Source organism: Natator depressus, chromosome 3, assembly GCF_965152275.1.
Source record: "Natator depressus isolate rNatDep1 chromosome 3, rNatDep2.hap1, whole genome shotgun sequence".
Taxonomy (NCBI): Eukaryota; Metazoa; Chordata; order Testudines; family Cheloniidae; genus Natator; species Natator depressus.
In genome coordinates, this window is record NC_134236.1 from 204,212,903 (window position 1) to 204,238,640 (window position 25,738).

The 25,738-nt window shown below is 39.5% G+C and overlaps 1 protein-coding gene across 1 annotated transcript in view; it reads left to right on the top strand.

Annotated features, from left to right (window-relative positions):
* Positions 1–25,738, top strand: part of CFAP61 (cilia and flagella associated protein 61) — a 208,419-nt gene that overhangs the window by 1,750 nt on the left and 180,931 nt on the right. The window contains exons 2-8 of the mRNA XM_074949735.1: positions 2,030–2,180; positions 4,173–4,323; positions 8,454–8,530; positions 9,464–9,531; positions 9,895–10,021; positions 18,827–18,959; positions 22,084–22,237. Coding sequence (XP_074805836.1) covers positions 2,038–2,180; positions 4,173–4,323; positions 8,454–8,530; positions 9,464–9,531; positions 9,895–10,021; positions 18,827–18,959; positions 22,084–22,237 — 853 coding nt within the window. The 5' untranslated portion in view covers positions 2,030–2,037. The remainder of the gene's footprint in view (positions 1–2,029; positions 2,181–4,172; positions 4,324–8,453; positions 8,531–9,463; positions 9,532–9,894; positions 10,022–18,826; positions 18,960–22,083; positions 22,238–25,738) is intronic.

A 25,738-nucleotide genomic window follows, 5' to 3' on the forward strand; every position in this document is an offset into this window, starting at 1 on the left:
TTAGTTCTACTCTAATGTATGTGTAGCATGGAATGCGTAATGGTGGATGCGAAGTCTGTATCTGGAAAGTGAGGTCTCTGACTCATCAGGATGGTGGATGTGGAGGGTAAAGTGAGATTCCCAGTTCCTGTAGGGACAATGGATGGGGTCTTTTGCCCAATACTGGACTGGCGGATGGGAAGATGTTGGTTCTGGAATGTATACAGGCAGTAAGGCTCAATTCTGCTCAGAGAACCATATCAATATAATTCCATTCAAACAAACTGGTCTCAGTGCGAGCACAGAGATCCGCAAATATAAACTTGCAGGCCTGGAACCTATGATACTATACGGTGTGGTCTCTTGACCATAATGGGAAGTTGGGGTGGGCTCACATCTCTATTCTATAAAGGGAAGATATGAGATGTTGGTGTCTCTGGCACACATTACACAGGTGTGCTGGTAGACTTTCTGAGATGATGTAGGCCATACTTGGGATGGTGGTGGTTTGCAACCCTGGTGGTGGTTTGCCTGGGGTTGCAGCTGATTTTGGAAACATATATGATGTAGGGTGGATGAGTATAAAAGTTTTTCTAGTCCAGTGGTTTTCAAACTGTGGGTCATGACCCACTACTGGGCCATGGAATGTAAGGCACTGGGTCGCGGCGGCTCTGGTCAGCACCACCAGCCAGGCTTGCGCGCCTCTGCCTAGGAGCCGGACCTGCTGCTGGCTGCTTTTGGGGCACAGCGTGGTCCGCGGTGCCAGGACAGGCAAGAAGCCTGCCTTAGCACCCCCATTGCACTGCTGACTGGAAGCTGCCCGAGGTAACCCCGTGCCCTAACCCCGTGTCCCAATCCCCTGCGCCAGCCCTGATCCCCCCAAACCTGGAGCCCCTTCCTGCAGCCAAATGCCTCATCCCTGGCCTCACCCCAGAGCCTGCTCCCCCAGCCCAGAGCCCTGACCCCCTCCCACACTCGAACCCCCTGCCCCAGCTCTGAGCCCACCCCAAACTCAGAGCTCCGTCCTGCACCCCAAATCCCTCATCCCCTGATCAACCCCAGAGCCTGCACTCCACTGTGCAACCCTCACCCCTGCACCCCAACCTTCTGCCCCACTGCTGAGCCCCTCCCACACCCCAAACCCCTTATCCCCAGCTCTGTTGGGTCGCGGGCATCAACAGTTTTCTTCAACTGGGTCACTAGAAAAAAAGTTTGAAAACCACTGTTCTAGTTTATAGCTAGAGTCTGGGTGGGGATTGGGAGCATAGTGAAGTTTTGTTTTGTTTTTTTTGAATGGGCAGTGTTATATTTTACATATAAGCTTGTATGTGAGTTATTGTATAAACTGTGATGGTATTTGAACTGTTCATTTTCATACTTTAATGCTTAGGCTTTTTATTTTAAATTGTGACATTATTTGGTATATATACATTTAAACTTTAATGTTAGGTGGCAACAGAATTGAAAGATAACTAAGTTTTTGTTGGTTAATCACAGTTGGACTGAATTCATATCACATTATCTATTATGAAACTGTTAAGTATACAAAGGACAAAATGGGTTATGAGGACACTACAAACACACTGCACATGGAACTGCAAAATAGATTTTTATTTGCATCCAGGGTTAGGGCTATTCAGAAAAGCCTTCCACTCCTCCTGAAGTATAAATAATCTTATTGATTTAAAAACTTGGCTTTTGGACAAATAGTTTGAAACCATCAGATACTATGATGATGAGCATTATAGAAATGTCTACAACTAAATGTCAAACCATTTCATGCAGTTGTAGGCCATTAAAAACATTCCCTCACTGTTCAGTAATATTTTAGGTGGTAACCATTATACTCCATCCAATTTGAGACTGTGGTTTTCAGAGGAGCCTGGGGGAGTTAGGCACTCAGATCCCATTGATTTTCATTAGGATTTAACTGCCTAACTCCCTTCCTTCCTTTGAAAATCTCATCTAGAATTACTAACTTCAAGGCTGAAATCACTGCAGAAGCCATTCACATTAGATAACATTAGTGTTTTCTTTGTTTTTGCTACAGTGTATAAAATGACTGCAATAACTTCTGCAAGAGGACGTACAGAAGTGGTCAATGCCAGAAGAACGGAATCACATGATGTTTCTGGTATTATCAGTCTCATCAGATATTTTACTGAAAAAACTTTTGGAAGGATTAATGTCGTCTATCTTTTGTAAGTAGCAACATTTTAAGAACATACATGACATTCTCTTCAAGGTACCCAGAATCATAAGCCACTGTGTTACCTCTCTGTCTCTGCAAGAGAGAGCTTTGCTGAAACTTAGATTGTGTATCAGCTCCCTGCCACACCTGTCTGTCCTTCTCATCAGCAAATGCCTTGCGACTCTGCCAGTCTTAACCTTGTCTTGCAGGTAACAATCAGTGAACCCCAGTTCTCAAGTTCCCCAGGAGATCTCTCTCAGTATCCTCAAAAAGAAAAGGAGTACTTGTGGCACCTTAGAGACTAACAAAATGTATTTGAGCATAAGCTTTCGTGAGCTACAGCTCACTTCGTCGGATGCATTCTGTATCCGGTGAAGTGAGCTGTAGCTCACGAAAGCTTATGCTCAAATAAATTTGTTAGTCTCTAAGGTGCTACAAGTCCTCCTTTTCTTTTTGCGAATACAGACTAATACAGCTGCTACTCTGAAACCTCTCAATATCCTGTTCTTCTCACTTTATTTCAGTATAACAGCACTGAGATCATTCATAGTGAAACTAAGAATATGTTTCTTAATAAAGAATATAGATTTAAGTGATACCAATGGTAGCAGAGCCTACCCAAAAGTTGGGGGGCCAGGGGCCAGGGCCCCATACCTCTACTCTTCTGCCCAAGGCCCTGTCCCAAGCCGGAGCCGGCTGGGAGCCACAGATTCTCCAGCTGCCTGGGGTGGGGTCGGGGTCGAGAGCAGCCCCCGGCCTGTGTTCCTGCTTCGCTGGCCCCCGCCCAGGGCAGGTGGAGGGTCCACAGCGTGGCTCCCCACAGTTGCCCTCGCGGCTCTTACCATGGCTGGGCTGTGGCCCCCCAGCCGGAGCCAGGTCCTGGTAAGAGCCACATGGGGACAGCTGTGGGGAGTCACGGACCCTTCTGCCCTGGGTGCGGGGCCCGTGAGGCAGGGACATGGGTTGGGGGCTGCTCTTGGGCCCCCCTAACCCGGGCAGGTAGAAGGTCCATGGCATGACTCCCCACAGCTGCCTAGGACCCGGCTGGGCTCCAGCTGCCGTGCCAGCCTGGTTGGGGGTACAGGGCCTCAGGGAGAAGAAGAGGAGTGGGGGTTGGGCCCCTGCCAAAAAGTGGGAGGGCCCTGGCCCTCCCCCCCCATTCCGGTGCCACTGTGTGATACTAAGCAAGAGTAAACGAGGTACAGTAGTTGTGGTTACAAACAAAACAAAATAAAACACACTTTCTAGTGTCCAATTCTTAACTTTAAAAAGCTACAATCTTTGTCTAAACAGCTTTCTCACTTACATCAAGTTACCAGCACCACCAGCCTTACAGCAAGAGGATCCAAGGTTCACAGAATCAGAAGGTGCTGTCCCCTTTGTTCCCTGAGTGATGGGTAACATACTAGTTGTGTCATGTGTAGGCTAACAGAGTAGTCAGTAAATACCCAGTAATAAATCAGAGACAGCTTTATGGTCCATATTTTCAAAAGTGGCCACTGATTTTGGGTGACTCGGTTTCTGTGCCCAGCTTAAGATCTCTTGGGCTTGATTTTCAGAAGTGGCGAGTACCCACAGCTCCAGCTGAAGTCAGTGGGAGTTGCAGTTGTACCTCTGGAAAACTGGGTCCAATATGTCTCAAATGTATGCTCTAGGTATACTTAATCCTGCCTCAGCCTGGGCGGATGGACTACATGACCTCTTCAGGTCACTTCCAGCCTTACATTTCTGTGATGCTGTGAAGTTGGGCATCTAAAATCAGAGGACCCCAGATCAGTGGCCAATTTTGAAAATGTGATTGTTAAACTCTGTTGGTCCCACAGAGAAGATGGATTTACTGGCAGGAAGTGTTTGTATAGTGCGTATCGGCAACGCTATCCTCTGGTTCCCTTATGATGCTGTTGAACAGTTGTTAACTTGAAGACTAAGAAATCTAAAATCACTTTCTGAATCTTCTTTTTGTCATTTCTTTAACCTTTGCAACTCAAAATTGTTTCCACAGAGAAAAAGCTAACCTTGCCGTGACACTCAGCAATAAGAAGAATGAGGTTATTGCCCATGCTGCATTTCTGGACTATCCAAATTGGAATATTGTTGATCAAGCTGATTGGGAATCATTCTTACATGAAAACTACAGTGACAAAAAGTGCACAGTAAGTAATTATTTTTTCAGATGTGTTTTCACTTGAGGGACATCAACTTGGTTTTCATTTTGTTCCCTTTGAATACTGTATGTGTTCAATTTTTGGTATAATATAGGGGGAAAAACAATTAAATTGCAACAGATGTTAAGAGATGCATTGCCCTTGTTACATGTATTGCTATTCCCTGGGATTTGGGAAGATCAGTGTAGAAAATGGTATTCCTTTTACTGGAGATTTTTGTTTTGTTTTCCATTCCAAGTGATTTCTTTGTTGTTTGACTAAGTTGGCTAATGCGTTTTTCTACACAAATGTTCTCACTCACTGAAGGCACATCACTTGGGGTCCAAAACAGTCTCAACACTAGAAAATTATAACGTATTAGATTTTATAACATTACCTCTCATTCTAGAGCACTGTACGTTTTTACGGTATTGCCAGCTCTTAGAATTTTATTGAGAGTCTCACTATGTTTGGCATTTTTCTGAAAGCCCTAGTTCCTGGAGTCAAATCATTATGCGAGAATCTCTACTTTCCTTTTTTCAGAAAAGGAAATTTCTAGTCCTTTTTGGTTGTTGAGAAAAGCTGAAAAATTTGAATTCTAAAGGCTCAAACCCCAGAAGGCAAATAGAGAAACCAAAATTTATTATTGTTAAGCCAATCTCATGATTTTTGAACATCTGGGATTGGCAACACTGAAATTATCCAACTGATAGGCAAACTGCCTCGCAATAATGTTATCCACTAGGGATGTTAGGCAACTGTTTTAAAGAAACTATCAACTCCAGTATTGCCATCTGCAATTGTTGTTTATACTGTTATTAAAAGAAACTCTTAATGTTATTATAACTGAAGACGCTAAAGGGAAAAATACTATATTTTTTCAGTTTGTTTTCTTTGTACTCTTGACAGTATTTTGAATATAATTGATCCCACTGTATTGTTGATGGTGCATGCTTTTCCCCAGGCTGTGCATGGGGTGCTTACCAATATTATCATCAACAAAGCTGTAATTGAACCTGAAGAGACAGCTGGCAGAAGTGTGTCCAGAGAAAAGGTGGAAAAGAGAAAGCTTGAGCATGTGTGATGTTATTGCTCCCATGCCTGCCCTGAAGTCCTTTCTGAACATGGGCAAAAAACAGAAGAACCCGTATATTTTTAAAAAGAGGATTTTTTGAAATTGAGGATATGTCATTTAAAAAGTGCTTTATGGTCCTGATCCAGAAATAAGGATGAAAGGACAACACTCCTGAGCGAATTGTAGTTTTCCTCTCCGCTTCAGGAGTACTCCTCTGGTTCACATTTGTGAGGTTAGCTCTGCAGAGCTCTATATGCCAAATATGAATCTTTAGGCTGACCCTACTTTAGATGGAGAGGTAAACATGCGTGTAGATAATATATGTTGATATAGTGTAAAGGTTTGATTGGCATGAATTTGGGATGGCTGCATTACGTAAAGAATAGCCAAGCAACATGTGAATTATTCAGGCAATTTGTACATCTTCATATGGTAGCCTTGTTTTTGGTACTCATTTTACAGAATAACTGTTTTAGAAATGTTTCAGAGTAGCAGCCGTGTTAGTCTGTATTCGCAAAAAGAAAAGGAGTATTTGTGGCACCTTAGAGACTAACAAATTTATTTGAGCATAAGCTTTCATGAGCTACAGCTCACTTCATCGGATGCATTCAGTGGAAAATACAGTGAGGAGATTTATATACACACAGAACATGAAAAAAATGGGTGTTTATCATGCACACTGTAAGGAGAGTGATCACTTAAGATGAGCTATTATTAGCAGGAGAGTGGGTGGGGGGAGAAAACCCTTTGTAGTGATAATCAAGGTGGGCCATTTCCAGCAGTTAACAAGAACGTCTGACGAACAGTGGGGGGGAATAAACTTGGGGAAATAGTTTTACTTTGTGTAATGACTCAACCACTCCCAGTCTCTATTCAAGCCTAAGTTAATTGTATCCAATTTGCAAATTAATTCCAATTCAGCAGTCTCTCGTTGGAGTCTGTTTCTGAAGTCTTTTTGTTGAAGAATAGCCACTTTTAGGTCAGAAATCGAGTGACCAGAGAGATTGAAGTGTTCTCCGACTGGTTTATAAATGTTATAATTCTTGACGTCTGATTTGTGTCCATTTATTCTTTTACGTAGAGACTGTCCAGTTTGACCAATGTACATGGCAGAGGGGCATTGCTGGCACATGATGGCATATATCACATTGGTAGATGTGCAGATGAATGAGCCTCTGATAGTGTGGCTGATGTGATTAGGCCCTATGATGGTGTCCCCTGAATAAATATGTGGACACAGTTGGCAATGGGCTTTGTTGCAAGGATAGGTTCCTGGGTTAGTGGTTCTGTTGTGTGGTGTGTGGTTGCTGGTGAGTATTTGCTTCAGGTTGCGGGGCTGTCTGTAGGCAAGGACTGGCCTGTCTCTCAAGATTTGTGAGAGCGATGGGTCGTCCTTCAGGATAGGTTGTAGATCCTTGATGATGCGTTGGAGAGGTTTTAGTTGGGGGCTGAAGGTGACGGCTAGTGGCGTTCTGTTATTTTCTTTGTTGGGCCTGTCCTGTAGTAGGTGACTTCTGGGTACTCTTCTGGCTCTGTCAATTTGTTTCTTCACTTCAGCAGGTGGGTATTGTAGTTGTAAGAATGCTTGATAGAAATCTTGTAGGCGTTTGTCTCTGTCTGAGGGGTTGGAGCAAATGCGGTTGTATCGTAGAGCTTGGCTGTAGACAATGGATCGTGTGGTGTGGTCTGGGTGAAAGCTGGAGGCATGTAGATAGGAATAGTGGTCAGTAGGTTTCCGGTATAGGGTGGTGTTTATGTGACCATCGCTTATTAGCACCGTAGTGTCCAGGAAGTGGATCTCTTGTGTGGACTGGTCCAGGCTGAGGTTGATGGTGGGATGGAAATTGTTGAAATCATGGTGGAATTCCTCAAGGGCTTCTTTTCCATGGATCCAGATGATGATGAAGATGTCATCAATGTAGCGCAAGTAGAGTAGGGGCATTAGGGGACAAGAGCTGAGGAAGCGTTGTTCTAAGTCAGCCATAAAAATGTTGGCATACTGTGGGGCCATGCGGGTACCCATAGCAGTGCCGCTGATTTGAAGGTATACATTGTCCCCAAATGTGAAATAGTTATGGGTGAGGACAAAGTCACAAAGTTCAGCCACCAGGTTTGCCGTGACATTATCGGGGATAGTGTTCCTGACGGCTTGTAGTCCATCTTTGTGTGGAATGTTGGTGTAGAGGGCTTCTACATCCATAGGGGCCAGGATGGTGTTTTCAGGAAGATAACCGATGGATTGTAGTTTCCTCAGGAAGTCAGTGGTGTCTCGAAGATAGCTGGTAGTGCTAGTAGTGTAGGGCCTGAGGAGGGAGTCTACATAGCCAGACAATCCTGCTGTCAGGGTGCCAATGCCTGAGATGATGGGGCGCCCAGGATTTCCAGGTTTATGGATCTTGGGTAGCAGATAGAATATCCCAGTTCGGGGTTCCAGGGGTGTGTCTGTGCGGATTTGTTCTTGTGCTTTTTCAGGGAGTTTCTTGAGCAAATGGTGTAGTTTCTTTTGGCAACCCTCAGTGGGATCAGAAGGTAATGGCTTGTAGAAAGTGGTGTTGGAGAGCTGCCGAGCAGCCTCTTGTTCATGTTCCGACCTATTCATGATGACAGCGGCACCTCCTTTGTCAGCCTTTTTGATTATGATGTCAGAGTTGTTTCTGAGGCTGTGGATGGCATTTGCTCTCAGTATAAAGAAATTACAAACTTTTTTCAATCAAGTTTTGTTAGATTAAAAATGTAGCTCTGGTGCTTAAAATTTATAACTGTAATATTAAACTTGAGTGTAAGTCAAGTTTTCTCAGTTTTTTTGGTTAATTTACTGCACAGAGAGAGACACAAATCCAATCATTAAGACCCCGCTCCTGCAAACACTTATACTCATGAGTAAATTTACCCATGCAGTTAGTCCCATTTAGTCAATGAAGCTACTTATGTGTGTCGAGTTACTCACATAAGTATGTACTGACAGGATCGGCAATTAAATTTGTAAATTAATATTTTAATTAATTAAAAAACACTACATGCATTATCTTATTTTATTTAATTCATTCGTTTCTTTTTACTATAGCCTCTGAATACACTGTTTATGCATCTTTTTGTGGCAAATGATGAATATGCGGTTGGATGTGCCCAAGAAATCATTAGGTGAGTTGATGTGTAAATTGATGCATAGGGAAGCATGTACAGTTTCCTACTAACTCTCATCTGTAGAGACTGTGGAATTAAAAGATGGTCATGTAACAAAAATAGCTTAGAGGTAAATATTAAAAAAATTAACTGAATTTCTTAATTTCAGTATGTGACACGACATGACACAACTGTGTGTAGCCTGATATACATTCTAGATTTCAAAGCTAGACTCTTACAGTTCTGAACATATTTTCCTAACAGTGTAATCTCTTGCTATATCTTTTGCTATTATTCTTGATATAAATATCATGCAGTGATTGGGACAAATTGATTTTTTTGATTGGAGGGAGAAGGTTCATGGTGCACAGTTGTGCAGGAAGCCTAAAAGCTGTGGCTGTTTCTGAAAAATCATTGTCTGCAGGTTATTCTTTGAAATGTTTGTTAGGTACAGACTATGCAGCACAAATAATACAATATAGCAGAGTGCTAGCTCAAATCACAAACAAGAAAGTGCTGCTTAAATTAGTGTGGTTCAGCGCACAGCATCCCTACATAAACAGAGTAAATTGCATTTGGTGCTGTTGCTGTCAGTTTTACAGTTACAGGGTAACTATAAAAGCCAGCTCATCCAGATGCCAGGTCAAATATCTGCCAGCAGAGATCTGCCATCTTTAATTTTTCACCACTGGGGAACTGATATAAAAAGAAAGCTATATGAAATCAAAGGATTAGGAGATTAAAGAGAGAAATGGGATTGAAAAAACAGTGAAAAGGCCTTAATAATTTTCATATAATCTTTTTTGAGAAATCACATTTTAATTTTTTAGCCATGTGCATTTATGAGGGAAGATATAGGCACTGGAGAGCAAAGTTTCTTTCATTAAGAGATTTGCTGCTAAATTTGATGTGTAGTTACCGAGACTAAATAAAGTTATATTGTTTGTCCAGGACAGTTTTTAATGCAGTACCAGAAGTGCACTTTATTCTTCTTTTTGTACCAAGTCATGTGGATTTAGGTAAGAGTTTCTTTAATATTATTTTAATCTTAAAACAACCACTGTAGTCTTAAGTATCATTATGATTAATACAATTGTGTGGTTTTCAGCATATTAACGGAAGTCACTGTCCTATAGACTTGTGGAAGAACCAATCCTAACATACCATTTTATACTTCAAATAGCATAATCTCAGCTATATTGCTTAACATTACATAAAAAGGCTAACAGTGTATGGTCCTGATCTGCCATGGCAGTAGATCATAGTGCAGTATCATGGCCTAAATTTGAAACCATATTTTGCTCCAACAGTTCTTCTAATGGGTTAAAAAATTTCTTGGTGAAATTCCTTGATAGTTTTTAACTTGTTTTTGTCATTCTTAGGCCCAGGCTTAGGAACTTTTTTTGAGCGGATGATGAGTGTTCCAGGTTCGATAGTTGATGTGGACTTTACTTTGTTTGTGTGCCACAGGCACCAACATTGTCCCCAGCTGTACATTCGCAAAGCAAGGTAATATGCCTTCGTCTGCTTTGTCTGTATGAGTTTGTCTGGATCAATTGAAGGAATCCTATGACTACGAATCGAGAAAGTGTAGTTTTCATTAAATCACCTAAATGTCTCCTCCTCTCATTTTCCAATTTTCTTGATGACCCAATGTTGACTCATGACAGCTACTTTTATTAAAGAGACAAGATGGGTGAGGTAATACTTTTACTGCACCAGGATACTACTCACCCCATCTTGTCTCTCTAATATCTTAGGACCGACACATATACGACAAAACTGCATAATTACTTTTATTCTAATTTGTCACAAGACTAGTTGTATTTTTTGTAAGATAGGTGGCCTTATTTCCATATGATTAAACTGAGTGTTTTATAGCAGTAATACAGTTTCCAGATTTTGATGTTTCTTCTATGCATTTGTTTATTTCCCCATGTCATGTTGCTACATATTTTACTGGGTACAGAACTTTTGTAACTTCCACATTGCCTCTTGGAGTATCTTGCTGTGTAGTTCCTGTTTTCTCTTATTAGGCCAAATTCTGACTACCTGGGCAAAGTCTGGCTAAATAGATTTTGCTGTAAAGGAATTGCATTTGCATAATAAAACTGAGTAAGGAGGCCTTAGGCCAAACAATCCTTCAAACATGCTAATACCTGCCTTCCTAAACATTGTTTGGCACTTGTGAATTTACTCTGTGTACAAACCCACTGGGGAACCCCTTAGCAATATCTACTCACTGTCTGCCTGGGCAGGCCTCCTCCATGCTGCTGAGGGGGTGCAAGAAGAAAACAGGGATAATACTCCTACTTTTCTCCCACCCTTTGTCTGTCTTATTTATTTAGATTGTAATCAGTTTGGGGCAGGAACTGTATCTTACTATGTGTTTGTACAGTGCCTTCCACAGTGGAGCCCAGAACTTGGTTTGGGCTTTGAGGCACTAGTATAATAATAATAATTAATAACAACAAATAGTTAAATAATTAAATAGCCCAGAATCCAGCTGTGTGGCTGTCTGCTTCTCAGTCCTCCAGCTCATTGGAAGTGTAGAGTTTCTGTCACACTGAAGCCTTAGGTGGTCAAGGATATCCCTACAAAATTCATCCCTAGTTCTTTGCTCTCCGTTTTATTATTCTCTATAACATTTTCAGTACGGTTGTTCTGTAGTCTAGGTCCTTATAACCAAGAGGTGTTATTCACAAAATACCTGCACGTGTTTTCTCCTCTCAGAAAAGGTATTCCATTGCAATTCCTTTTTTAAAGAAAAAAATAAGTTTATTTTAACTAGCAAGTTGGAGGAATATGTTTCTTAAATCATTCTGTGTGTTTACGTACTGTGAAATGCTGCTCTAGGGTGTTCTTTACAGGTCTGAAACCTACACTTTTCTCCAAAGAGCATCCACCACAGCAGAGCCCCAAATGCAAAACCATTTAACACATATTTCAACATGCCAGCATTGGTGTGCAGACTGTTTCGAGTTTCTCTGAGTCCACATTCTGTCTTTTTTTATATTTTGTACTCCACACTACTAATCAATAGTGTGTGAAGGGATCTTAGTGTTGAAGTAATAGTGCAAGGTAAACTCACTCCTAGGCCTTGAAAGGTATCCATGCCCCTTGATTCTGTCCATTATGTTTGTCTTTTATTAATCTGAAGTACATTTTTACCTTTGGGGCTGTCAAACAATGCAGTTTGGGAAATAACATTTTTGACATGATTGAAAATGTTAAGAAAGCCATTCCAGTATTATACTGAGGGGTATATCTTGCCTGAGTTTTTGTAATACATATAGGGTAATAATGGAATGGTTCACTTTAATGAAAAGCAGGGTAGAAAACTAACCAACAAATGGTTTACTCCTTTTAAATAATGTAACTACTTGTCCTGTAAAATTCATAGTTTAGTATAGTTTGTCATAGATTCTTCAAGTAAGCTAAATTATGTTTACTACTGATGCTTTTCCTTCCCTTTTCCTCTGTATTTGCCTTTATACATCACCAGCATCCTTAGTGACATTCAGTGGAAACTCTTTAGAGACTTATCCATGAAAGGGTTTTGACGCAGTCCCCAGCCACCTGCCTAGCAACACGTTCTGGGTCAATGATATGAGATTAGAGTAATCTCTGTTCCCTCTCCCCCTTACCCACAGGAAAAAATATGCTGTAAATTGATCCTTTGCTTAACCCCTGTATATTGAAGTTATTCTTTATCTGACCTTTAAAATGGGAAATAAAGCTGTAGCATCCTAGAACACAAACCAATGAGCTTTCATATTGAAGTCCCTTGCCTATACTTTGCCATTTGATCTAATTATCGTTGTTTGTACTTCTCTGTACTTTACAGCTGTGTACAATAGATCACAAATCTGCCTTTACAGTGGTGTTTGTTTGTTTCAATCTGGGAAGACAGTAGAATAGTATCCGTATGAGTGAAAAGCCATTGCCTCCTATAAAATAAAGAAGGAAGGGGGTGGTTTGTAGAGGTAAACATTGTAGTTCCCATCCTGCAACACAGAGCATGTGGGGAGGCTGTTGCACTCGCAGGGAGCCCCACTGACTTCAGTGGAAATTTGCATGCATGCCAAAATGATCTCATCATGCTACAGGCTTGCAGGATCAGGGCCCAAATCCTGACATGTGATCTCAGGCAAACTCACGTTTTAGGAGGAAGAGTGTAATTTCAGTATTGCACTGCTTTAAAAGGGCCAGTGGCAGCAGTATAATGAAATGTCATAATGGTAAATATATAGGTTTAACTCTTGAGTTTAACTGAAAAAAATTGTGGTTCTTATCACTTTCTACCTTTCACTGGTTGGCACAATAAAACAGCAAGTTTAAATTACAGTACAATCTGATTGATTTGAACAGAAAGTCTAGTTTTGATTATTTGAAATTTCATAGTAAACACACTATATAAAATTTAGTTAAAGTAATGAAGACATGGTAATAGACCCCACTAGAGGTTTCCAGCCATGAAATCTTCCCTGAGAAGAACGGAGAGACCACCATTTCTGAGTGTGAATTATGAAGTGTGTAGATTATTAGTTTTAGCCAGGGTCTGCTGTACTAATGGAGTCATTTTAGGTAGAGGTTTAATCAGGTGAATAACTAGAGTCACAATTTATAGTGTGTTATGTTTACCCATAGTTCCTTCTTGCTTATATAAGCCCATTCAAATTAGGATTCCACCTATCCAAAAACTGCAGTAAGGGATGGAGGTGGAATGTTGGGTGGGAAATTTTTGTCACTGATGGCAGTTTGTGCTCCCAGTTTGGAGTGGGCAGCTGCAGAATCCACCTGTATAGGGTCCCCAAGATTGTCGTCCAAACTTAAAAGTCATGTGAAAGAATCCAGTCACTACTAGCAGAAAAGGAACGAAATCTCTAAAACTATTATGCAGGATGAAACAATAGTCTGACTGCTTCGGTGTATTTGTCTTGACACACTGATGGAGACAAGATGGCACGCAGGCACCCACCCTTCCTGCTACAAAAATGGATACGAATGAGTTACTAAGAGAGATCAAGGCAGGCATTGCTGATATTCACTCCAAACTACTAGATATTAACAAAACAACCCCGCCTCCCCCAAAAAAACCCCACTTGGCAGACCTGGATGAGAAGATCAGCACTACTGAATTTAGTGTAGTAGAGACTGCAGAGGAGACACTGAATATGCCCACCAGAATCAAGCAAATAGAGAGAGAGAGAGAGGGACAAGGTGGGATCTTTAAAACTAATGGTACAGAGAATTATAAAAGAAGGAACAATGTAAGAATAAAAGGAATCATTGATGATGGGGAGAAGGGTAGTCTTCTCTAAGGGTCAAATTCAGTCCTGTGCATGAGGTCAGCACATATCATCTATGCACCACTTAGGCCACACTTAAACCCTATGTTCAGTTATACCATTCTACCAATATTTACAAATTCAGACACAGTATTTGTCATAAAAATTAATAAACAGAACTTTTGAAACATTTACATCCACTTTAAGGCCTGTTTAAACTGCCAGAGTGGTCTAAATGGGAATCAGGGCCTATATTCATTTGTTTTTTAATCACTGGCTGCAGTAAAACTTGGTACTAAGGGTTTCATTTTACATACTTGATCAATAGGAACATAAAGGATGTTATGTTATGTTAGTTTCCTGAAAAGTTGGAGAAAGGAGTTAACAGAAAAATAGCCATTGAAGAATGGTTATCAGTATGATCTTCAGAAAAAAGCTTATCAAGTATGTACTGTTCTAAAGGAAAATTATTTTTAGATATTGTTTCAATGGCACCTTATTCCAGAAAAGCTTAACAAAAATTATAAAGCAACTGGCGACTAATGGTGATGAGGTTGTGGAAATATTGGAAGCTTTACTCATATTTAGTGGGATTGCTCACAGGTAGAATATTATTGGGGTGGGATTACTAGTCAGATTGGGTCAACAACTGTATGTGGTCTGTTTTAAGGGACCACTAATAATCCTTTTAGGTCTCACAATTAATATCATGGCCTTCAGTGAGCATAATTCTTCAAGATTTTTTAGTAGTACTATGGCTCTTATTAGCCAGGGATTGGAAAAAGAATATTCTCGCTTTTGTTAATATTTTGATTCATTAGAGTTTTAGGACATAGTGGAAATGGAGAAATGGATGCGTCAAATTAAAACACAATAAAGGAGACAAAAAACTAACAAATACCTAGCTTCCCACCTTTCTTCTATTGGATTTTCATACCAGAAACAGCCACTCGCTGTAAAACTGACCCAGTTAAACACTCTGCGTTTTAAATGAGCGGTTGATTGTGAAAATCGCCAGTGTAGAGGGCTCTCAACAATTGCAAGAAATACACATGTGCAACTGCCCTTCCTGGGGAAAAGAAGAAAATAGACTTAAGACTGGTTTTATTATACAACACTTAGCAAATTAGGGCCCTGACCCAGCTGACTTCTGGGAGCTACCACAATATAAATGTTATGTAATAATTAATGGACTAAAAACAAAACAATACGTAATAAATAAGAAAGAAGTGTAAATTAACTAAGGCTTAACTTTACAACCTTTTATAATGGAAAATATTGCATTGATTCATGTATTGATATTTTTATTTTTGTTTTGTAAATCATTTTGAAAAAAATAAGTTATTTTTTTAATTGCAGGATGGTGCCAATTTTGAGCACTGATCCTGTTTTGTGACCTCTGTTTATAAAAGAAACAAAAACTTGAGGAAAAGGGAAGCTACTATAGTATATCAGGCAATCCTTGTAATCTCTGACCTTTCAATTGCTAGGAGTACAGCATGTAATGATATTTTCTGGTGGTTTTCAAAGGCTGTTTAATAAAAGGATTGGCCCCAAGTAATGAAGGAAGTTGCTGAACTAACAACTAAGAGATTTAAGACCATTAATCTTCTGAGGGATTTGGAAGTTACATGGCCCTAGCCTTATAAAAAGTTTTCTGAGTAATTAATTTACTAAGTTACAGAACATTTTCAAATGTGTTGTAGCACTGTGTGAGTGCTTCGATGAATAATTTATAAGAAATGTGTTAAGATAGTTGACCACTAGAGGTCACTAGAGACCTTGCAACGAAATAATCACTTACATTGCTTCCAGATGGCAATACATGTCCTAGTTTTGTTTTTATTATCCGAATTGAACCAACAGACAGGCCTAATTGTATCCGCCCCAGCCCTTTATTACTTCATATCTGTATAATACTTGACAGGTTGACATGATGACAGTGTGATAAAGATTATGACTGCACCACCTGTGGGTGTAGTGTGACCACTCTTTGCCAAAAATGTTAACAGTCTTGGGGTTCTTTTGGATCTCCAGCTCCTTTTAGATTTCAAGGTAGCAATAGTGGTTCATTCTACTTTTTAAAATCTGTGGTTAGCTAAGAGGTTGTTAGATATTGCTAGTCATCATGCTCTAGTTATCTGCCGTGCACTATACTTGCAAGGTACCTTTAAAGATGGCCTATAAGTTTTAACAAGTGAAGAATGTGCTGGCCCACTTGTTTTAGCGCAGGGGGTTGGTGGGAACATATCACCCACATGCTCAGTGAACTTCACTGGATGCCCATCTTCTCTCGGGGCAATTCATCACGTTGGCTCAAATGTCTAAAGCTTGCCTGAGTTTGCTTCTTGGCCCTTTAGGGACCATCTCTCTCCCTGTGCATTCTGTGACAGCTGAGATTAGCAAATGCACATTTTATAGAAGTTCAGTCATGGAGACTTGGAGGTGTTTTCAATGGGGAGTCCCTAGCTGTAGAACTTATTCCTCCTTGTGGTCCATCACAGCCTGAGTTTCCTGACTCTTAGGGGATAGTGCAAGATGCATCATTTTAGTAAAGCATGTATTTGTTGGACCATTGATGAACTGAATGGTTTGGGTAGTACAGGATTGGGACAGTTTATCGTGTTTATTATGGATAGTTTAACGTTAGATATATTTATTTTTGTGACAGGCCCATGGTGATAGGCACATTAAAAAACCAGCAAATAAATCAATCAATAGGTACTGCGTTCCCTGACTGTACTTTTTATCTACATTATTCAACATGCATTAAAATTCTCTTTTAGTCTTGTGCTTCTGATTAAGAACTAGGATTTCAAAAGCTTAATATTGGATTTTAAATGAGAAAACATTAAGTATCAGTAAGTGTGTTAATCTCTTCAGGTATTTCAATGAGAATCTATCTATACCCTTTGAGTACTGTAAGACTTTTACTGCCAACAGTGTATGTCAGGCCAAGTGGAGACAGGTTGAGGTAGCTTTCACACTGACAGCAAGTTGAATGTAGAAGGAACAGTAGAAGTAGATAAGACCTGGATCCTGCAAACTGCAACATTACACCTGTGCTGGAGCCTCATTTTGACTTCAGTGGGAATCCATTTGGACTCAGGGGTCTGTCTTTGCAGTAAGTTGCAGGATTGGAGCCTAAGTCTTTACTGCCCCTCTTCAGTTGTCCGTGATTTATGTTGAAAAGTTGATTGGCAGGAGTCAGTTAGGCAGAGAAGGGAGAGGAGATTTTGACCACCTTTTCAGGCTATGCCTCCAGGCTCCCCAGCCTTCATGAAGAAGGCAGCAAGTGCCTCACACTGTGGTGCCATCTTCAGACATCTACCACAGAGCCATGGAAGACAGCACGGGCTCTCCACACAGAAGGAGCTCCACCGACGAGCTCCTTCCAGTTCTTTGCTGCAGGGCTGACATGCTGAAACATCCAGCCATGAAGTGGTTCCCTGCCCAGATGGCTGCCAGTGGGTGCAGATCTAACAAAGTGACCTCATTTCAGAGCTCCCCTACCAGAGCACAGAGAAAAAGGAGGAAGGGAGTGTAGCATAAGCTAACCTTCAGAAGTAACTTACTGGGCGTTTTAGAGGCAATTTCTGGAATGGGAATAGTTTGATGCTAAATCTCCCTTTTGATTGGTCATTTGCTGACTGACACCAGAGGTGAGGAAATGCCCCCATTGCTCACGCTAGCTCACCAAGTCACAGAACACCAACTAGCGAGTAAGCACATTTTAATTCTTTTGAGTGAAATTATATAATTTAATGGTCTCTTTCACACAAAAGCACACAGTTACGGCAGATTCTGCACAGGTGTGCTGGGGGGATAGTAAAGGCACAGGGAGCTCCTCCCTGCCCATGTTTGCACCATCTTTGGTATGGCTCCTTTAAGAGATTTCCACTGGCTGAGGATCTGGCCAATTGAATGTAGATTTTTGAAAGCCCTGTGTTGTTGTTTTTTTGCACCTGGGGATTTTAGATGAACTGTTTGAGTGTGCTTTGTAAATTAGCAATCACTGCCAGCAATACAGCAGAATATTAAAAGGACAAGTTTTTATTTCTTATCTTCAGGTAAGTAAGCATCCTCCTACCTCAATCATTCTCCCATTTTTTGTTTATATTTTGTCATGGTAGTAGTTATAGACCACTGACAAGTACATGATGATGAACCTGACAAGGCTACTGGTTTGTGAACAGTATTTGTTTAATTCCTATGTTACTGTCATGGGTCAGTATACTCCCCTCTGTTGCATAGCAAAATCACAGAGAGTTTGTGGTAAATGCCATTGGATGCACTGCAGCGAAGAGGGTTATTCAATATGTTCATTCCCCATCTCAGAGTCAATGGCAGCCCCTTTTTAACAGCAGTGTGGAATTTGTGTAGTATACATTATTTTTGGCCTGAGCAGCAATAACTTATCCTGTTATCAGAGGCGTAATTTGCATCTGCCAATGGAAACATCACAGCAAGGAGTCCGCTATATTGCCAATACTGGAATAGTGGGTCTGGGAAGTTCACAGTGGTGTATAACTAGGCCTGGCTGTTTGAAGATGCCTGGGGTTAGGTTTCCTTATGGATCCTTGGTTTCTGCTTCAGCAGGGGCCACACCTCCAGTAAGGAAAGAGGTGGTCGATGTTTACAGTCACAGCTTCAGCTACATTCATAAGATCTCTTGTTTAAAGTGTTGTAAAGAGTGTCTGTGCTGTAAGAAATAACTGCTATCCAAATTTCCCTTTTCAGTTACCTCTGGTATGCCCAGGAAGACATTTGTTCTTTCATTCTCTGTAGTGCATCAGAGTAAATTCATAAAGAGTTTTAAAAAATATTTAACAATATACACTGAAACGATCAGTCATGTTTGTTTTACAACATTCTAAAAATGACAGTGTAATTGAAATAAAATAAATAGTTGACTTTGTATAGAAGTTATCATTTGCCTACACTCTGAAAAACAAATTAGGGAGTGAAGGATCAGTATTCTAGTATTAGAAAGTTTTAAGACATCATTGATTCTGTTTTACAGGGTGGAAGACCATGATGATCTCATGCCTATCTTCATGCATCAGAATGAAATTCTGAGAGAAACCTATGGAGAATACTTCCTTGCAGAGCTGATAGAAGCTCAGGATGAAAAAAACCATGCTGTTGTTTGTGAGGTAGATCCTTGACATGCAGTAGGCTTGGGTATCCTTAACATTCATTATGCTGTATTTGGTAACAGCTGGTGCACTGGCTTCTTGAATAAAAATGAATTAAGTAGGACTAACTATGCCTTAGAAAGCAAAAATCATAATTTTGATGGCCATTTGACACTTGAGAAATTCAGCCCTTTTCTTAGTAAGCTTTCAGTTCTTTCAGGAAAATGATTGCCCCTTTGCAGTGGGTATCTCCTTTAAGGATGGAACATGACAAGTGAATCAGTCATAAATAGTAACAATACTTGGCATTTCTAAAATGCCTTTCCATCAGAAGATCCCCAGTTACTTTACAAATCTCATTTGTACCTCACAATATTCTTAAGAGGATGACAGGGTCACCCATTCTACAGATGAGGAAACTGAGAACAAGCAAATTAAGGGCCCATTTCTGTGGGATTCTGATTGTCTGTGAGGATCCATATGACTTTAACTCATGGTGACCTCATTACGCTTTGAGGCTGCTCACAGCAAGTGCTCACCCCTTTGCAGACTTCGGCCTTAACTGACAACAAAATCATAATTGTATGTCACCTGAGAACTTTTTTCAGAAAAGAATGGAAATGTATTAATTTACTCTTGACTGAGATCTCAACCTTGGGCAGCTCTTCTGTGGGAGGCAGTCAGGAGCATCCCTGTCCCTGCCCTTGTGTAGCTAGTAAAAGAGCTAACCAGAATAGCAGACCCTCTGGTCAAGGAAGCGTAGAGATTACTGCTGCGATGTTTCCACCAGGAACAACTCATTGAAAAGGGACAGGGAGTCACGATTCTGCCCCTCCCATGCAGAGGCCAGCAGAGTTGGCTGGACATACCATGATCGGTGATGCATACAGTGATGCATCCAATGAAGTGGGTTTTAGCCCACGAAAGCTTATGGTCAGATAAATTTGTTAGTCTCTAAGGTGCCACAAGTACTCCTCATTCTTTTTGCTGATACAGACTAACACGGCTACCGCTCTGAAACGTGAGCAATATGTTACACCCTTTAAAGGGCTGTAGCAGTTTGTATTCACCCTAGCACAACTGGAATGCACAGGCAGGCACTGCCTTTCGATGCTCCCCCTGGGGCAGCCTGTACGCTCCTGAAGCTATGCCTCCAATGGAGGACTGTGGCTAAATGCCACCGTCTAACCCAGTGTGATTAGTTTGTATATTTTGTTTCTTATCGTGATATAAATGAGGCTACAATTTGGTAGATTTTTCTGAGATAATTGAAAGAGGTGATCTTAAATCAGTTATTGTTATTTTAGACACTTTGCATTATAAATAACCAAATTACATCCACTAGCAACATTAATACTGCATGTGATGACTGGTAACCAAGGATACATAGTCAAAAATATCTCCAAAAGGTAGAATTAGAGATGCTAGAGATGGACAAGATGAGTGAATATTGTAGTTTGTTTCCATCTCCTGATCAATGCAGAAAAATGTATGCTATCTCCAAAAATCAGGAATTAGTTTCTTAATTAAAAGAGAAATGAGAGTGGCCAGCATGAAAGAGATTTTAAAAACATTGGTATTTTACATTGTCTCAGAGGCATGCATTTCTAAAAGAACATTCTATTTTACAATATGTAATTGCCATACTTTGTAATTCTATGAAGTATTGTAGGCAGATAGGAGCTATAACCTACTTTAACTCCAGAAATCTGCTTCCTTGAGCAAAACAGTTAAAAAAAAAAAATCCTTAAAATGTAATCACTGCAGTTTGAAACCAAGCGGTAAACAATAAGCCATTAGTGTAATAACACATTACAAACAGCTATTTTATAATCTTATAAATAATATATTTCTATCATACATTTATGGCTCAATATGAAACCTGCAAAACGTGCTTCAGGTCTTCATAGTATAGACTCACCAATGCTGCTGCAGATTGGAAAGATACCTCCATATGAACCAAGATAGATGCCAATTTTCCCTGCAGAGAATGAAGCTGGCAACCTCTTTTTGCACATATGGTAGATGGATTGGTTAATCAGCCTCTGCTGAGCCTTGGGCCTAAAATTACACAGCAGCCAGACAACTGCAGAGACCCATCTTTTGTTCAGTTACGCAAACAAGACAAGCAAACAATCACTTGTTGTTTGGGGAAAAAAATAAACTTTTTTTTTATTTTTATTGAAATGTTGATGGCTTGATAAGACAGCTGGACAAATTCAGCCTTTTATCACAAGATTTTATTAAGTATAGGAGGAAAAAATACATATAGTGGTTATATGTTTTATCAGTAGGTTGCATATAATACTAAAAATTAAGTTATCTTCTACCTGCCTTATTTTAGTGAAAAATCAGTGATGATTCTTATTGTCAGTATCTGTTTCTTGTTTACTATTGTAACTTCCAGGAAAGCTCCAATTCCGTGCATTAAACCAATGTCACCTGCTATTTCATCAATGCAAGGTCCTTATCGTTGTCATATCTGCCTGTGCAGTTATTAAGGCATTTGTTGCTTGATATGTCTTGAACTTGAAATTATCTAGTGCTTATAATTACTGTGCTTTCTGTCCCAGAATTAAACCATGTCACAGGGAAATAAAGTATTTTCTTCCATTTAAGAGCACAAAGAAATTTTTACACTAGTGTTTAGTAAGTAGGCAACCATTGTGTTTAGCTAGATCCAGATTTTACTTAACGGTTTTAGATTAAGCAAGAATCTGTTCTGAAATAGCTAAAGATGGCGCTTTGTAATTATATATGTTTTGTGTTTTTGTATACATTTATAAATAATTATTGAGATACAAAACACCTTACAGACCATAGCTAACAATATTTTTTTTATTCTTCCCCTGTGCATATTTAAATCAAGATTATTACATTTTGTTTTACCCTCCTCTGAAGTATCTGGTATTAGCCACTGTTAGAGACTGGATACTGAGCTAGTTGGACCTTCGGGCTGATCCAGTCTGGCTATTCCTATTTAAATCTTTCAAACCCTGGAACAAAGTAGCTTTGTTAGGTAGGATTTAAGATAAAGTATGAAGTATATTGGACTGTGTGGCCTTTTCTTGTGCCCCAAATTCATGTCTTTATATAGACTTGCAGCTTTTAAGAGTGTGATAATGTTATTTGGATATTTCAGGATGATGGCACTGCAGTAGGTTTCATGAGTGTGTGCTCGGAAGTGAATATACAACTGCTTCATGACTGTTTTGACCTGGGGCCTTTCCATGGTCTCTGCAAACCACATCCTGATGATATTCTCAAACTACCTCAGGAGCCAAGTATTGAAACAGGTAAAAACAGAGTAAAATATATAGATTCAAAATAAGCTAGGCTACATTTATTTTTAACTTCCAAATATATAATTATTTCATGGGGTTGGAAGGGAACCTTTTGGAATGGTCTAGCTCAACACTAGGCGGGGAGGTCTGAGAAGGTTTGACAGCTGTTGTCTCTGGTTATTAAATGCTTGTCACTGTTGAGGAGATTGGAGGATCTTTCAGGATCAGTAGCATTATATAAACAAAGTTCAAATCTTGGAAAGTTAAAGCATTAGACATGTCCCCCAGATGTCATCTGCAACTGGTCTGTTAAGTTAAGGTCTCATTTTGAAGCTGATTCTAATGTCTGAGAATAGTTAGGCAGCTGACCAGTATCATCTCATTGTTTCCTTGTGCTCCCTCTGTCTGTCTGTTCTGCTTATAGTCTTGTACCTAGTCCCTGACTTGAAGAGTTTATAATAAATCTCTTTGTTATGTGTTTGTACAGTGTCTAGCACAATGGGGCCCTGCCCTTTAAGGGCTACCATAATACAAATAAATGATAATGATAATAATAAAGTTGGTGTATGAATTGCTTGAAGAGTAGAAAAGTTCTCTAAATGATGCACTGTCATCCTCTGGCCTCTCTTTCTTAAGAAGCACTGAAGAGTTTTTTTGCTTGTGTTTGTTTTTTTGCATAGACAACTACATTTTGCTATTTGTTAATAATCAATAATAGAATAAGAATGAGCACTAATAAGTTACCACAATTATCTGTTTCATTGAATGTTTCTAATGCCTTGTCTCAGACGGAAAAGAGGGCCACTGAGCAGCCTAAAACCAGTCACCCACAGATATCCTAGAACTGTCAGCCTCAGGGAAGAAGATGGAGGAAAGAACACACTCCTAGCTATCCTATCAACTTACCTTTCCCTCCCCTGCAAAGAACCACCATGTTAATAAAGGAACTCCACCATTTTATTCTATCTCACCTCCTTGCCCCTGGAGCTGCTGGAGTGTTACTGCAGACCTAGGTGAAGGACAGTGTTGGGAATACAAATAGGGCTGTGGGAGGAGGAAAAATCATTAGTACAAGTCCACTGTTTGTTGAGAAGCTCCAACCTCTTGACTGTGGTGTGTGTGTGGGTCCTCTCTTTCCTAACCTTGCATGCTGGGTCAGCCTTCTTCAGGATCAGTTGGCCAGGTACACAGTCAGCTGAATGGATCTTATAAAGCCATGTAAATTAGGGTCAGGATTGGGTCTTTAAAAGGCCAAATGAATATTTACCAAAAGACACTAAATAACTTAATCTTCATAACTTTAAGAAATACCTTTAAAACAATAAGCTGCACCAGTAAATTCTTAGTAGGTATTGCATGTACGCTTTAAAGAGTTAGTCTATTGTATCTGGCCAAAACGGGCAAGAGGAAAATGGTTCTTGTTGTTTTTAAAATCAAAGTAAAAAAATTAAGCTAGCTTACATTTATTAATACAGTATAACATCTATTACCAAATTAGTTGATATACTAGCTGCTTGGAGGTTACAAAAATTTGTATGCCCTTTATTTGTTGTCATTTTGCATGGTTTCTTTATTGAAAATTTGCTCTTTATTTGGTAAATTTTCCAAAATCTGCACCTCAGTTGATTATCTTAATAAGAGCATTTCTTCCTATTGTTTGTTAGGTATTAGAGTTTACTGTCTGTTAACAGAAAGCTGGTGTTTTAAACAGTCTGTATAAAACCCACTTCTGCTCTCAGTTAATCAAGTTTCACTTATGTGGCATATGTGATGTTATAAATCTTGTCAATCTCCACTCATTCATAAAGAATGTCAGGAAAAACAGCGGTGACCCAAAAATTTTAATGTAAAAAACAGCATATTTAAAACCAACCAACCAAACAAAAACTTTCAAGCTTTTTTTTTTTAATGAAGTATTCAGGAAAAAAAGGCATAAATCTAACCCCCCCCCTTTCTGTCATCTTTAAAAGTATATTTTTTAAAAAGTAATGTTATATGTTATAGCTTGATTATGGTAGAAATAGAGTCCATTTATAGCAATTGCATTTTGCTATTCCATGGATGAGTCTTTGCAGAATCAGGGTTTACGTACATGCTTGAAATCAACAGAATTATTCATGTGGCTAAAGTTAAGTGCATAGATATATCTTGCAGGATCAGTATCTTTTTTTTTGGTGTGTATGGGTACACCATTTGCACTGCTTTGAAAATATGGAACCAAATTGTCTGCTGGTGTAAAGAGAATGAAGCTGTGTTAATTTACACTACCAGAAAATATGGGCCATTATATCTTTAATGAATTCAAAGTCTGAATATTTAAAATGTGAGCTGTACAAGAAAAGCTTTGTTCAGATATAAATAGCTGTAATAAAGAATTTCCAAGCTGTTTAACTTGCTTTGGCCCTTGTACATGGAGACTGCAGGTGGTTGTTGTTTTTCCTTTCAAAATCTAATACTGGGCAATAAAAATGAAAGAGTATACAACATCTATGTTTAACGTAATGTTGATATGCCACTTGCATTTCATTATAATTATAGTAATTTGGCTGTTACTCTATATGGAGTCAGGAATTGGTAGCTAGAAAACACTATGATACTGTGGGAATGATTCAAGAGGTTTTCATCAGGCTTCTTATTGAACTGGCTTTTTGATCCTGCTGACTTTTACATCTACCATCAACCCAGCAAACAGAATCTTTTAATTTTCTTTTGGTTGAAGTCTTTCTTACTTCAGTTACAGTAGATAATGTTCTTCCAGATCACACGTTTATGGTACATATACAAATAACAGTGATGCAACTATATTTGACTGTGTTGGATAGAGGAGCCATTAAGGGTTTCATTTTAGTATAAAATCAGAAACAACATATCAATATTTATATGTAAAGTAGAGGCATGTATTAGTTAACTTCTGACACCTGCAAGCCTGTTTATAATGAGAAATACTGTTGGATTAATCAGGATGACATTCGATCATTTCTATAAAGGTGCCCATCGGTGATAGCCCTAGAGAAACCACATATTATATATAGTATATGCACTTTTGTTTGCCTGCACATTGCATCAACGTTTATTTCTTCTGACAGTGATTATAGCTTTTTAAAAAAATATCATGCTGAATTATTTTAGGCCTTTAAACTCATTATTTAAAAAAGTAAATTGCCTGAGATTGTCCCAAAAACTACTTACCGAAGGGAATTGAACTGTAAGTTAGTTAGGTTTCTCAACACAAAGCATGCATAGAGTTTTTTGAAGCCCCCTCCCAGGGCTCAGAAGTCTTCAGATTCATAGGTTACTGTTTTGGCATACTTTATCTTAAAATCTCAAAGAGTTTTTGTTAATTAAAGATTCTCTTCAGAGACTTCATTTTAAGTATATGAAAAAATGAACTAGGAATATGTCTTTAGGATTTGGAAAGTGACTTTTAAGGAATTTTGATAGCTAATTAACATATATGAAATGGCTTACATATAGGGATCCCAGATTTTATTGTTGTGGGGTTTTCATGGTTAT